Raw genomic sequence first — 16,410 nt, forward strand, 5'->3', positions numbered from 1 at the left:
TATAAAACCAGAGTAGACACATTGAGATTGACAACTCTTTTTTTAAGTGAGCCCTGGCCAAAAAAGCAGCAGTGTTGGTAGGTAAGGCTCTGTCTGTTGTAAGACTGGACCTCTTTAAATCAAGTTAGACAGATCAAGAAGTCAGTGCTCCGACAGGAGCTGAACTGGGTTGAACTGAAGTCATAATAAATGGACATCTGGGCAGCTTGACTGTAATGTGAATGTATTGGCGTGCAAGTGCATGTGTGTGTGTTTGTGTGTGTGTGTGTGTCTGTCGTGTGTGCGTGCGTGTTTGATTGTATGAGCGTGCATGCATGTGTGTGTGTGTGTGTGTGTGTGTGTGTGTGTGTGTGTGTGTGTGTGTGTGTGTGTGTGTGTGTGTGTGTGTGTGTGTAACATGACAATATTTCTATGTAGGAATCCCAAAAAAGCTTTCGTCTTTGTACTCCATCTCTATCTCAAGCTTTGACTGAGCTTGTTATAAAATGAGTGACATGTACATATACACACATAGCACAAGCTGTGTGTGTGTTTGCCGGTGTAATTCGATCATTCACGGGGCAGTAGAGGACCCTTTAATATGAGGGAGAGAGAGGGAGAGGAAGAGGGACATATATAGAGAGAGAGGAGGGGAGATATAGATATAGATATAGAGACAGGGATAGAGAGAGAGAGAGAGAGAGAGAGAGAGAGAGAGAGAGAGAGAGTGAGAGATAACTTTAGCAGCTAAAACCCTACAGCTGCGGAGAGAGAGAGCACGCTCAATTGACTCTGTCCAATGGAGGGACTCGGTCCTCACACCCCATGACAACAATGCCCTCGCCATGGAGACAGGAATACAACAAGGAAAAAGCCTTAATCTCTGGCATAATCCCCCCGAGTCAAGATGTCACAGCTATTATACCATGAATTCTTCTATTTTTACATCCTGCTATTGGCCACTCAGACACAGAGAGACAGAGAGAGAGAGAGAGAGAGACAGAGACAGAGACAGAGACAGAGACAGAGAGAGAGAGAGAGAGAGAGAGAGAGAGAGAGAGAGAGAGAGAGAGAGAGAGAGAGAGAGGTTTATGGAATTAAATCACCCCACTACGTTAGGCCATTTCCGTAAAGAGCTAGCTGGCTGTTTCATTCTGCTTACAAGTTAAACCCCCATCTGTCCTTTTATTTCAGAGATGATACCATCTGTAGTCTAGTCAGGGTGCAGGAGTAGAAGGAATGTGCTTGACCCCACTAAATATTTAAGTTTGGTGTGTGTGATTGCATGCATTTGTTTCCCCATATTTCTGTAGCTATGTTCTAATCTCAATGCATCTATACCTCCATGGTACTGTATATATTTGACATATGTCTGACTCTAGGTGGTATTATCAGGTCGTAGGGCTGGAGGTACAGGGTCACACCAGACCTAAGCTGGGCTTAGTTGGTAGAGCATTGCACTTGCAACACCAGGGTTGTGTGTTCGATTCCCACGGGGGACCAGTACGAATGAAAATGTATGCACACACTACTGTAAGTCGCTCTAGATAAGAGCGTCTGCTAAATTACAAAAATGTTCAATGTAAATAGCGTTAGATTCATGGCTGGATAGGAGGGCCAGAGAGACCTGTGTTTGACCCTGACCTCGGTGAGAGAGTTGATCACCACCCTCCCTCTCCTCCCCCCAGGCCTAAATTCCAGAAATTCCAGCCTTTTGATTACAGCAGGAGAGATAGAATGAAGATGCCTATTCAGCCTCCAGGCACACACTGGACTGGAGTGTCAACCAAAGGGTTGTATGTTCCGTATGCACACAGGTACATCCTTTAACTACCTCAATTGGTCCGACCAACCAGTGCTTCCGCACATTGGCCAACCGGGCTATCTGCATTGTGTCCCGCCACCCACCACCCGCCAACCCCTCTTTTACGCTGCTGCTACTCTCTGTTCATCATATATGCATTGTCACTTTAACCATATCTACATGTACATACTACTTCAATCAGCCTGACTAACCGGTGTCTGTATGTACCTCGCTACTGTTTTTCACTGTCTTTTATTGTTGTTTTTATTTCTTTACTTACATATTGTTCACCTAATACTTTTTTTGCACTATTGGTTAGAGCCTGTAAGTAAGCATTTCACTGTAAGGTCTGTTGTATTCGGCACAGGTGACAAATAAACTTTGATTTACGTTGATATACTGTTTGAGCACACACTGTTGCTGGTATTTTGGCCCATTCCTCCATGCAGATCTCCTCTAGAGCAGTGATGTTTTGGGGCTGTTGCTGGGCAACACGGACTTTCAACTCCCTCCAAAGATTTTCTATGGGGTTGAGATCTGGAGACTGGCTAGGCCACTCCAGGACCTTGAAATGCTTCTTACGAAGCCACTCCTTCGTTGCCTGGGATCATTGTCATGCTGAAAGACTCAGCCACGTTTCATCTTCAATGCCCTTGCTGATGGAAGGAGGTTTTCACTCAAAATCTCACGATACATAGCCCCATTCATTATTTCCTTTACATGGATCAGTCGTCCTGGTCCCTTTGCAGAAAAACATGATGTTTCCACCCCCATGCTTCACAGTAGGTATGGTGTTCTTTGGATGCAACTCAGCATTCTTTGTCCTCCAAACACGACAAGTTGAGTTTTTACCAAAACGTTATATTTTGGTTTCATCTGACCGTATGACATTCTCCCAATCTTCTTCTGGATCATCCAAATGCTCTCTAGCAAACTTCAGACGGGCCTGGACATGTACTGGCTTAAGCAGGGGGACACGTCTGGCACTGCAGGATTTGAGTCCCTGGTGTGTTACTGATGGTAGGCTTTGTTACTTTGGTCCCAGCTCTCTGCAGGTCATTCACTAGGTCCCCCCGTGTGGTTCTGGGATTTTTGCTCACCGTTCTTGTGATCATTTTGACCCCACGGGGTGAGATCTTGCGTGGAGCCCCAGATCGAGGGAGATTATCAGTAGTCTTGTATGTCTTCCATTTCCTAATAATTGCTCCCAAGCTGCTTACCTATTGCAGATTCAGTCTTCCCAGTCTGGTGCAGGTCTACAATTTTGTTTTTGGTGTCCTTTGACAACTCTTTGGTCTTGGCCATAGTGGAGTTTGGAGTGTGACTGTTTGAGGTTGTGGACAGGTGTCTTTTATACTGATAACAAGTTCAAACAGGTGCCATTAATACAGGTAACGAGCGGAGGACAGAGGAGCCTCTTAAAGAAGAAGTTACAGTTCTGTGAGAGCCAGAATTCTTGCTTGTTTGTAGGTGACCAAATACTTATTTTCCACCATAATTTGCAAATAAATTCATTAAAAATCCTACAATGTGATTTTCTGGATTTTTTTTCCTTATTTTGTCTGTCATAGTTGAAGTGTACCTATAATGACAATTACAGGCCTCTCTCATCTTTTTAAGTGGGAGAACTTGCACAATTGGTGGCTGACTAAATACTTTTTTGCCCCACTGCATATGTTAATGGTTTTAGTGTGTATGTTGCTGGTTGGGGTGTATATGTCAGTACGGAACGTTGACTTACCTTGCAGCCCTCGCAGGCGCTGACACCATAGTGGTACCCCGAGGACTTGTCCTGGCACACGAAGCAGGGCTTGTAGACACGGGGCGGGGCCAGGGGGGACGGGGGACTTGGGACCAGCTCCTCAGAACTGGTGCTCTGGGTCTCGATGGCTGCAGAGACACAACAAAAGAAGATGATTCGTTCTTTATTAGTCCCAGATGGAAAAAATGTTTTGTGGAAAGAATAAGAGGGTTCATGTTTTAGTATGGAACCGGATGGTAATGGTAGTGCATTCAAAACCCATTTCCTGAGTGAGTGAACTAAAGGTACTGAATGAACTGAAATACGGGCACACAGTAGCAAATTGTTGGCATGCAATTACTGTGTCCACATACTCATCCTACAGTGGTTCTGAGTGGCCACTTTATTTCTATTTTGATGTTACTGGAACAGAAACACAAAGATTGTGATATTTAATGAGTTCATATAGAACCTCCAGAACCCTGGAATGAGTTCTCAGAACAACCCTAGTGGAATGAGTTCTCAGAACAACCCTAGTGGTCTGACTGATACAACGGTCACTCAAGAGTGAACAAAAGCAAACTTTTGAGCCAGTGGGTTTCTTTGTAATGGGTTTTGAAAAGTCCACCTGTGGCTTGACTGAGTTTAAACAAAGTTTGAAAAAATAAATGCTATTAAAGTGGAAATTGCCCATGATTACTTCATGTTATAGCCTTTCAACTTTTAATAAATTCCCTGGTTTTCCAGAAATCCTGGGTGGAATCCTCCAACTGGTATTTTGAGAAAACCAAGGAGTTGATTGAAAGTTGACAGAATTTTGCTACCCTACTCAGGAATATATGTAGCTTGCTCAAGGGCCTGACCGACTATAGATCTATCTGCATGGAGAGTTGAGCAGATCAGAGCAGTGTTGGTTGGTTTGTTGGTTGACTGATTAGATTCTATTCTTCCATACTTCATCAGCTTAAACTCAATAATACATATATTAGCGAGCAACCCCTCAATCTGTTTCTGGCCCTTGGCCCCACGTGGAATTCAACTTATTATGTTCAAAAGGTGTTCTGGGTCAATTTGACACTTACAGTAGATGGGTCAAAAATGGGTCACATTGACCCATTGTGTGTGTGTGTTTCTGTGTCCTTGTCCATGTTTGCTTACCTGTTATATTTCCAATCTCTTTGGGATATATAAAGGACAGTGTGAAGTGTGTGTAGAACTGTCATGACGGTGAATATTAGTGCTACTGCATGATGCAGAGTGACCTCTGCTTCCCCTCTGGTGAATCAATCAGACTTGTTATTTGTCAATCAAATCCCAAAGCAAACAGAAACTAGTGCAACTGGCTAGTCAGTTGGAGTGAGTCACTTTGCTATCATCTGTATATAGTGTGTTGCTGATAGTAATCAATATCGTACTACGCACACATCTCTGATTAATGTTTTTGTGCTTGTTTAGTGCTTGTTGGTCCAAATATTAATTCAATCAGTTGAGTCTAAATAAATGAAAACAAGCAGTTCACTTGCATTAATGTTTTCTCTCTGAAGTGCAAACACCCTCTTCCTAGAACCTGGTATAATTTATGAGGACAGAAAGATTGTTTGTTTGTTTGTTTGTTGTTTGTTTTTATTGTCAAGTCAGGTCAGCTAGCTGTGTGTGTGTGTGTGTGTGTGTGTGTGTGTGTGTGTGTGTGTGTGTGTGTGTGTGTGCGTGTGTGTGTGTGTGTGTGCGTGTAATAAGAATATTCCTGGAAAATATGGGGTAGGTGCAACATAATACAAAGTAATGACAAGGGTTTGAGTGAGAAGTCTAACTGGTGTCTCCAAGTGGCCACACCTCTACAAAGTGTTCACGGTTCCTAAGTAATTTCTATGCACTTCAACTATAAGGTGTTTTTTTAGTCTTCAACTATAAGCTTCTTTCTTTTAGCTTTCCTAGCTGTGCCATTGAGGAACTAGAGCAAGCACACATGTAGTTTTGTTTGGAACACAACTCTGCATCCTCACCATAACACAATTACGCAATCTAGAAATGGTTCATTATAAATTGCAATCTGGGTCAGGTGGTCATCATTTCAAGGCTTGTTCTATTGCCAACATGACTTGCAAAGTTTTAAATACGATATTAGTGTTAGGCTTTCGCAATACAATTCAGGGAAACGGATCATAATTTGGTGCGCATAGAAAGGAATCATTATGAGTGCATTCTTCACAATAGACAAACATAGGCTAATTCTGTTCAGAATAACCCAGGGTATGACGCCATGTCATCTTGTAACTGTACATCAACATAGTGATCAAAAACGTTGACACTGTGTATGACATGAGTTTTCTGATATAGAAACGTGTACATTTGGACTCCCATGTGTTTTTCTTGCTTGTATGACATCAAAGAGGTATTTATTATAATACTCAACGTCTCATCTTTCAAAATACAATCTTCTTAAATTTACAGAATTTCCTTCCCTCAGACAACAAAACATTTGCAAAAGTTGCTGGGTACGAGTGTAAAGGGCTACATAAGAAACTTTTGTATTTTATTGCAGAAATGTCTTCAGGGTTTTAGTTTTCTCCTTTAAATTTTTTTTATTTAATATTTTTATTTCACCTTTATTTAACCAGGTAGGCCAGTTGAGAACACCTATATTTAACCAGGTAGGCCAGTTGAGAACACCTTTATTTAACCAGGTAGGCCAGTTGAGAACACCTTTATTTAACCAGGTAGGCCAGTTGAGAACACCTTTATTTAACCAGGTAGGCCAGTTGAGAACACCTTTATTTAACCAGGTAGACTAGTTGAGAACACCTTTATTTAACCAGGTAGGCTAGTTGAGAACACCTTTATTTAACCAGGTAGGCCAGTTGAGAACACCTTTATTTAACCAGGTAGGCCAGTTGAGAACACCTTTATTTAACCAGGCAGGCCAGTTGAGAACACCTTTATTTAACCAGGCAGGCCAGTTGAGAACACCTTTATTTAACCAGGTAGGCCAGTTGAGAACACCTTTATTTAACCAGGTAGGCCAGTTGAGAACACCTTTATTTAACCAGGTAGGCCAGTTGAGAACACCTTTATTTAACCAGGTAGGCCAGTTGAGAACACCTTTATTTAACCAGGTAGGCCAGTTGAGAACACCTTTATTTAACCAGGTAGGCCAGTTGAGAACACCTTTATTTAACCAGGTAGGCCAGTTGAGAACACCTTTATTTAACCAGGTAGGCCAGTTGAGAACACCTTTATTTAACCAGGTAGGCCAGTTGAGAACACCTTTATTTAACCAGGTAGGACAGTTGAGAACACCTTTATTTAACCAGGTAGGCCAGTTGAGAACACCTTTATTTAACCAGGTAGGCCAGTTGAGAACACCTTTATTTAACCAGGTAGGCCAGTTGAGAACACCTTTATTTAACCAGGTAGGCCAGTTGAGAACACCTTTATTTAACCAGGTAGGCCAGTTGAGAACACCTTTATTTAACCAGGTAGGCCAGTTGAGAACACCTTTATTTAACCAGGTAGGCCAGTTGAGAACACCTTTATTTAACCAGGTAGGCCAGTTGAGAACACCTTTATTTAACCAGGTAGGCCAGTTGAGAACACCTTTATTTAACCAGGTAGGCCAGTTGAGAACACCTTTATTTAACCAGGTAGGCCAGTTGAGAACACCTTTATTTAACCAGGTAGGCCAGTTGAGAACACCTTTATTTAACCAGGTAGGCCAGTTGAGAACCAAGTTCTCATTTACAACTGCGACCTGGCCAAGATAGAGCAAAGCAGTGCGACAAAAACAACCCTAATGGTTGAAAGTATACAGAAATGTACCACTTTATTTTTGTTGGTCAGCATCTCAATTTGGTGTGGGGTGGGGTTATATCAATTCATTAAATTGTATTTTTAAAGTGTCAAACACTTGCTATAAGACAGTAGATTGCTGAGACATGACCTGTTTATGCAGGTTTTACATGGTCTAATATCTGCCAGGGGGAGGATGATAGTTTTCTTTTGGATAGCCTGTCTTTTCGTCTTATACCCTGAAATAAAATCTGTTCACTCAAATATTTCACTGTCAATTTCTTTTATCAACCCACTAATTAAATATATGGCCATAAATGACTTCAAGGACTTGCTTTCTCCTTGGTAATATTCTGGTGACAAACTTGGAAGACACACTTGCAACACAGTCGAGTCTTTAGTTACACATTACAGGCTAAAGTGACAAATGACAGCAAAAACAGATTATTTTGGAGAAATTGCAGTACCATGGGTTAATTATACATCAATCTTTGGTAGTAGTTTTAATGGTTTATTTGGCTTTACCACAAATTGGCATTGCATTTATTTGCAGTACTGCCAGGCTATCACGGTACCGTTGGCTTTGGGTAATGATATAAGCTAGCTAGTTGTGCTAGCTAGCTAGTGTAGCCTATCATGTGATGCACAAAATGGCAGATCGCTAGCTAAATACATTTGGTTATCAAAAGTAACTAGTGGAGTTGTGAAACAGTTGTTTATACTTTGGCTAAAATCTAGCTTTTAGATTTCTTTATTTAGCTATACAAACAAGCTAAAACTGCACACCTCTGAGAACAAACCATCTCAACCAACTGACTGCTAATTATGCTAGCTAGCTAAATCAAGGGCGAGGGAGGGTGTGAGGGACAGCCGCATGAGCTCAGCCATCCACACAAAGAGACGAGCGTGCAATTACTGAACTGGGAACAATTTCACGCTGTGAGAAATGTTACATGACATCACAATCACAACACATTCAGAACAATTGGGAATTATTTCACTCTGGGAAGATTTTTACATGACACTCTGCGCTGCCTATGGTTGGATCATGGTTGGATCACCTAAAGGCAGATGCATTTCCCCCCTTCGATGTTGTGTGTGTGTGTATGTGTGTTTGATTGTGTGTACGTGTGTCTATGTGAGTGTGTCTCTGTGTGTGTGCGTGTACAGCACTATATATCGGGCGCTGGGGAGCTTTTTCTCAATTTTCTGGGTGATTAAGCTTTGGCTCTGCAGCGAACTAACTTCACCACATGTTAACATACCTACACACCAGCACCATTACGGAGACTAAAGACCAGCGACAGACAAGACAAACAAAGGGGTGGGAGCAGTGTGTGTGTGTTTGTGTATCAGTGTGCATGTGAGAATACTCTCTGTGTGTGTGTGTGTGTGTGTGTGTGTGTGTGTGTGTGTGTGTGTGTGTGTGTGTGTGTGTGTGTGTGTGTGTGTGTGTGAAAAATGTCTCATAGCTTATCCTGCTGAACTCTTAGCCCCCTGCTGAACCAGCCAGCATGGTCAAACAGGAAAACACACCCGGCCTAGAGGAGGAGGGAGGGAGGTCAACCTCTGAATGGGGGAAAGAATAAGTGAAAAGACAGAGGCTGAGTCGGGAAAGAGCACTGTTATGGCTATGGCTTGCTGTGGGTGGTGAAGTAGTAGTAGAAGAAGAAGAAGAATAAGGGTCCTATAGGTCAATAAAAAATAATGTGTGGGCCAATCAACCATATCTATCCTCACTATGTCCACCTGTCCCTACCTGCTGTCCACCACATTGTCCCCATGCTAACAGTCAGATAAACAGATGACCAGTGATATGAAAAAAATCAGGACTCTTCACCCACATGGTCTACAGACCTCACAGATGGCTAGGAGGGAGGTACCTAAGGCAAGATCTGTTCTGAACACACACACGCACACACACACGTTCACACACCATTTAGCACAATTATATCACAACGACATGGAATCAGGACATGAACGGTTTCTACACTGTACTCATGAGACCACAGTTACGTCCAAATGATTGTTATACTGCAGCGATCGCTGCGGCCCTACTTTTAACAAACAGAGAGAGAAAATCTACAGGAAGATCGAGACAGGGTAAATAAAAAAGACATAGGGAAAAGACAGTGTGCATAAGAGAGAAATATGGAGATGGGTAGAGAGAGTGAAAGACATATGCATTTCCCGAGTTCCTGGGGTTAGCCTGTTGTGTGTTTGGGCTATACTAAGAGGAAGCTGTGATGATCTACCTGTGAAGAGGTGGAGAGACAGGCACTGGGCAGTATGGGAAGAATTAGGGGATATACTACACCTAAACGTTGGCCTGAATATATACAGTTGAGGGCACTGATAAAAAAAATATTCTAAAACCCAAACTATCGCTAGTAGACACTAGAGTGCCGTGTTGCACGAGGAAACTGTCCTACCAATACCACAGTACGGCCTAACGTACTAGAGCCACACATGGACATCCAGTTCCCTCCACAACCCCATCTCTCCCCTGGCAGTTTATTCAAGCTGGAAGTGTTTTTCTCCCCCTCTTCCTCTGGGTTTTCTGCAGGAACACGTAGCTCACACAAACAACTCACATACACCAGGCGGGTGGAGAAAGAGAGTCAATAGGAAACGGTTGAAGTTCACCCAAAGTACACCAAATTAGAAGCAGCTTTGCGGTGGGAGGGAGACGTAGCAGCACTGGATGTAGGGCTGTAGGCTGTAGTACACATTTAATTCAGAAGGTTATCTATAATCCCTTCTTTAACCTCTCTGGGATATGTGGGACGATGGCGTCCCACCTAGCCAACAGCCATTGAGAGAGCATTGTGCCATATTCAAAACAACAAAAATCTCATAATTAAAATTCCTCAAGCATACAGGTATTTTACACCATTTTAAAGATACAGTTCTCATCAATCCAGCCACAGTGTCTGATTTCAAAAAGGCTTTACAGCGAAAGCACCACAAACGATTATGTTAGGTCACCACCAAGTCACAGAAAAACACAGCCATTTTTCCAGCCAAAGAGAAGAGTCACAAAAAGCACAAATAGAGATCGAATGAATCACTAACCTTTGATGCTCTTCATCAGATGACACTGATGACACTGACTTCATGTTACACAATATATGTATGTTTTGTTCGCTAAAGTGCATATTTATATAAAAAAATCTCAATTTTACATTGGCGCGTTACGTTCAGTAGTTCTAAAACATGCGGTGATTGTGCAGAGAGCCACATCAATTTACAATAATACCCATAATAAATGTTGATGAAAAGACAACTGTTATACATGGAATTAGAGATATACTTCTCCTTAATACAACCGCTGTCAGATTTTTAAAAAACGTTACGGAAAAAGCAAACCATGCAATAATCTGAGTACAGCGTTCAGACAACAAAGCAGCCAAAAAGATATCCGCCATATTGTGTAGTCAATATTAGACAGAAATAGCATTATAAATATTCACTTACCTTTGATGATCTTCCACAGAATGCACTCCCAGGAATCCCAGTTCCATAATAAATGTTTTATTTGTTCGATAAAGTTCATCATTTATGTCCAAATAGCTTCTTTTGTTAGGGCGTTTGGTAAACAAATCCAAACGTGCGTTCAGGTCCAGCCGAACGTCGGACGAAAAGTTCAAAAAGTTATATTACAGGTCGTAGAAACTTGTCAAACTAAGTATAGAATCAATCTTTAGGATGTTTTTATCATAAATCGTCAATAATGTTCCAACCGGAGAATTACATTGTCTGTAGAAAAGCAATGGAACGAGAGCTAACTCTCTCGTGACCGCACGTCACTAGCCTGTGGCACTCTGCCAGACACCTGGCTCATTCCCCTCTCATTTGGCCCCACTTCACAGTAGAATCCTCACACAAAGTTCTAAAGACTGTTGACATCTAGTGGAAGCCTTGGGAAGTGCAATATAACCCCATTTACACTGTTTATTGGAATGGCAAAGAGTTGAAAAACTACAAACCTCAGATTTACCACTTCCTGGTTGGATTTTCTCAGGTTTTCGCCTGCCATATAAGTTCTGTTATACTCACAGACATCATTCAAACAGTTTTAGAAACTTCAGAGTGTTTTCTATCCAATACTACTAATAATATGCATATATTAGCATCTGGGACAGAGTAGCTCAATACTAACTCAATACTGCCCCCCTGTCACCAATAAGTTAAACACTGACTGGAAGAGAAGATTAGGAGAGAGAACGGTGGAAACAGGCAGCAGACTGACACTGGTCATTGGGTGCTGACAGGTGGGGGATGCTGAAAATTCACAGGGAAACGGTTGGTCAGGTCTGATTTCAGGACGGCACACATCAAGTGCAAAGGTGTCTCCCAGTAGAGGCAAACAATCAAACTGCATCTAAAAGAGCCACTGAAACTGAATGGTGCCGACAGACATGGCAGATCCTAAGAAACTTTGTAGTATTTTTTGTGTTATTACATTCAGCCGGAAATAACTTTTGGATAACGCACCAGCATTACGACCAGGAATATGACTTTCCTGAATTGGATCCTTTGTTCGCACTCTCCAGGGCAATTGAACTTATCCCAGAGGCTGCTACAAGACGTCACCGGCGGAGAAGAGGTATTCGGAGTGGACTTCTAGTCCAACTCAGGAGGCGTGCACATCATCCACCGCTTCCGAGTATATTACTCGCTAATGTTCAGTCTCTGGACAATAAAGTAGACAAGCTCAGGGTGAGGATCTCCTTCGAGAGACTTCAGGGACTGTAACATACTCTGTTTCACGGAATCACTGTTCCATTCCATACACTCTCCCATTCCATACAGCCAGCTGGGTTCTCAGTACATCGCACAGACAGGAATAAAGAACTCTCCGGGAAGAAGAAAGGCAGTGGTGTATGTTTCATGATTAACTACTCATGGTGTGATTGTCCTTTTGTTCACATGACCTAGAATACCTCATAATCAAATGCCAACACTATTACCTCCTAAGAGAATTTTCTTCGGTTAGTCACAGCCGTGTATATCCCCCCTCAAGCTGATACCACGACGGCCCTCAAAGAATGACTTTGGACCCCATGCAAACTGGAAACCACATATCCCGAGGCCGCATTTATTGTAGCTGGGAATTTTAACAAAGCAAATTTGAGGAAAACGCTACAGAAGTTCTGTCAACACATTGACTGTAGTACTCGCTCTGGTAAAACTCTCAACCACTGCAACTCCCAAGCCCTCCCTTCGGAAAAATTGCTCCTCCCTTCCTATAGGCAGGAACTCAAACAGGAAGTACCCATGCTAAGGTCTATTCAACGCTGGTCTGACCAATCGGAATCCATGCTTCAAGATTGTTTTCATCACGCGGACTGGGATATGTTCCGGGTATATTCTGAGAATAACATTGATGTTTCCACGGAAACGGTGACTGAGTTCATCAGGAAGTGCATAGGGGAACCAGAAACCGTGGATAGATGGCAGCATTCGCGCAAAACTGAAAACACAAACCACCGCATTTAACCACTGCAAGGTGACTGGGAATATGGTTGAATAAAAACAGTGTAGTTATTCCCTCTGTAATGCAATCAAACAGGCAAAACGTTAGTACAGAGATAACGTGGAGTCACAATTCAACGGCTCAGACACGAGACGTATGTGGCAATCAAGGATTACAAAGGGAAAACCAGCATCATCACGGACACCGCCGTCTTGCTCGCGGACAAGCTAAACACCATCGCCCGCTTTGAGGATAACAAAGTGCCACCAACGCGGCCCGCTCACAAGGACTGTAGCGCTCATTCTCTGTGGCTGACATGAGAAATAAATGTACACGTTAACCTTCGCAAAGCTGCCGGCCCCTCCGGCATCCATAGCCACATCCTCTGAGCATGCGCAGACCAGCTGGCTTGAGTGTTTACAGACATATTCAGTCTCTCCCTATCCCAGTCTGCTGTCCCCACTTGCTTCAATATGTCCACCATTGTTCCTGTACCCAAGAAAGCAAAGGTAACTGAACTAAAGGACTATCGCCCCGTAGCACTCACTTCTGTCATCATGAAGTGCTTTAAGAGACGAGTTAAGGATCATATCACCTCCACCTTTCCTGCCACCCTAGACCCACTTCAATTTGCTTACCGCCCCAATAGATCCACAGACAATGCAATCGTCATCACACTGACCTATCCCATCTGGACAAGAGAAATACCTACGTAAGAATGCTGTTCATTGACTATAGCTCAGCATTCAACACCATAGTACCCTCCAAGTTCATCATTAAGCTTGGGGTCCCGGGTCTGAACCCCGCCCTGTGCAACTGGGTCCTGGACTTCCTGACGGGCCACATCAACTTCCCTGATCCTCAACACATGGGTCCCACAAGGGTGTGTGCTCAGCCACCTCCTGTACTCCCTGTTCACCCATGACTGTGTGGCCACATACGCCTCCAACTCGATCATCAAGTTTGCAGACGACACAACAATAGTAGGCCTGATTACCAACAATGACGAGACAGCCTACAGGGAGGAGATGAGGGCCCTGGGAGAGTGGTGGCAGGAAAATAACCACTCTCTCAACGTCAACAAAACAAATGGGCTGATCGTGGACTTCAGGGAACAGCAAAGGGAGCACGCCCCTATCCACATCGACGGGACCGCAGTAGAGAAGGTGGAAAGCTTCAAGTTACCTTGGCATACACATCACTGACAATCTGAAATGGTCCACCCACACAGACAGTGTGGCAACAGCACCTCTTTAACCTCAGGAAGCTGAAGAAATTTGTCTTGGCCCCTAAGACCCTCACAAACCCTCACAAGCACAATTGAGAGCATCCTGTCGGGCTATATCATCACCTTGTATGGCAACTGCACTACAGAGGGTGGTGCAGTCTGCCCAACACATCACCGTGAGCACACTGCCTGCCCTCCAAGACACCTAGAGCACCCAAAGTCACAGGAATGCCAAAAAGATCATCAAGGACATCAACCACCCCAGCCACGGCCTGTTCACCCCACTGTTATCCAGAAGGCAAGGTCAGTACAGGTGCATCAAAGCTGGGACCGAGAGACAGCTTCTATCTCATAGCCATCAGACTGTTAAATAGTCATCACTGGCTGGCTACCACCCGGTTACTCAACCCTGCACCTTAGAGGCTGCTGCACTATATACATAGACATGGAATCACTGGCCACTTGTATAATGGAACACTTTAATAATGTTTACATACTGCTTTTCTCATTTCATATGTAAACACTGTATTCTATTCTACTGTATTTTAGTCAATGTCACTCTGACATTGCTCATCCTAATATTTATGTATTTCTTAATTCCATTCTTGTACTTTTAGATTTGTGTGTATTGTTGTGAATTATTAGATATTACTGCACTGTGGGAGCTAGGAACACAAGCATTTTGCTATAACATCTGCAATAACATCTGCTAAATATGTGTATGTGACCAATAACATTTGATTTCATTTAATTTGAAGGCCAACAGCTTCTAAATGGGACTAGATAGAGGTGTCAGGGTTAGGCACTGGACCTTGGTTTGAACCACTGAAGGGCACTATGTTTGGATCAGAGGTTCATGTCCTGTGACTGTGGCTAACCTCCAAACCACCCTCCTTGCCTTGACCTTTGGGCGCCCACCCTGTGACCTGTTGAGGTTAAAGGCAAATTGGAAACAGTGGATGTATAAAGAGCCAGAGCTCTCACTTTCCTGAGCGATGCAACAGGTGCGAGGTACTTCAAAGCTTTCATAAAGTGAAACAAGAAGCTAAGACAGACATAAAGAGAGACGAGGGGGAAAGAGAGAGAGAGAGAGAGCAAGAGAGAACAATCAAATAGAGAGAGGAATCGAGAGGCAAAGAGAGAAATGTGATACGATTCGTTTTAATCCTTTCTTAGAAATAAGAGCCTGACGACGTTGTTATGATTCTCCAGTCTACGGCAGGCACATTAAGGGGTCATTTGAACCACACGTCAGCTCTGGGGATGTTGGAACACACACACACTCTGGAGTTGTTAGAACATGTCAAGATGTCTGATTTTGTTGCAAGTTATACTTTGGAGGAGACCTGCATTAGACAGGCTACTAATCTCTGAGATAGAGACAACCCAGCAAACAGAGGACATTCCCAGAACATTAGCTAAGATTCACATTAAGTTATTTTAACCTAATGAAACATTTGGGAAACCTTTAAAGAACAGAAAAATGTGTTCTGATAACATTCTTGCAACATCAGGCAAATGTTTTATACAATCATTGTTTAATCATCAGCACGACTGGACAGTTTTTGTGTTATGAGAACATTTGTCGCAACCTGACAAATGTTCTGAGAACTTTCACAGAAACAAATTTGGTTTGCTGGGAAGTTCCTCAAAAGAAGTCTGGAAACCCCTTCAGTCTAATGGTTCAGTGGTTCTACAGCAAAAATAGAAAAATGCATTTCCTGCTAATTGTTTCATTTTTAGCAGTAATATAAAAGTGAGTCACCATCCATCAATTCAGAATGACATCTGACAAATGTAAGAGTGAAATAAAATAAAAGCACTTTTCCTTTTTCCAATGTAGTCCGTTGCTTCTCTCAATGGGAATTTCTTCCTCGGGAGGGTAAGTGAACTGCATCCAAGATGTCCAACCATTCAGTGGGTCTTTAGTGCACAAAGATGATGACTAAAGTGTCTTATTAGACCTTTTAAAATTTGACTTATCAATGGAAATTGTCTTTCTGGGCCAGATGACAGTTAAACTGCAGTACCGAAGCATGAAAGCATGAAAGCAGTCGAAACCGTGCTTCCAGATCAGAACCCTGGCCCCTTAGGTGACATAGCCTGGTCCCAGATCAGTTTGTGGTGTATAGCCAAATCCTATGGTCATTGTCATTGCCAAAAAGAGAGAATGGCCTGACAGATCTGGGACCAGCGGGCAGTGGTGTGGTGTTCCAGCACCAGCATCGTTTCAAAGTTGTTACCCTCCTTTTTATCCCCCCAGCCATCCCCCCTCCAACCTCTTAGTTGTCCTGTCACATACCTGCAAAATCAGCTTGGTGTGAAAGCTGTGACCATGGTCTTTCATGTCCCTATCTGAATCACATTAAGCCTTAAAGAGAAGAACAGGGACA

The 16,410-nt window shown here is 43.0% G+C and overlaps 1 protein-coding gene across 1 annotated transcript in view; it reads right to left on the minus strand.

The window, feature by feature from the left end:
* Positions 1-16,410, minus strand: part of LOC139391919 (retinoic acid receptor beta-like) — a 120,389-nt gene that overhangs the window by 44,870 nt on the left and 59,109 nt on the right. Inside the window, exon 2 of the mRNA XM_071139528.1 lies at positions 3,525-3,673. Coding sequence (XP_070995629.1) covers positions 3,525-3,673 — 149 coding nt within the window. The remainder of the gene's footprint in view (positions 1-3,524; positions 3,674-16,410) is intronic.

This window comes from Oncorhynchus clarkii, chromosome 32 (assembly GCF_045791955.1).
Source record: "Oncorhynchus clarkii lewisi isolate Uvic-CL-2024 chromosome 32, UVic_Ocla_1.0, whole genome shotgun sequence".
Classification (NCBI taxonomy): domain Eukaryota; kingdom Metazoa; phylum Chordata; class Actinopteri; order Salmoniformes; family Salmonidae; genus Oncorhynchus; species Oncorhynchus clarkii.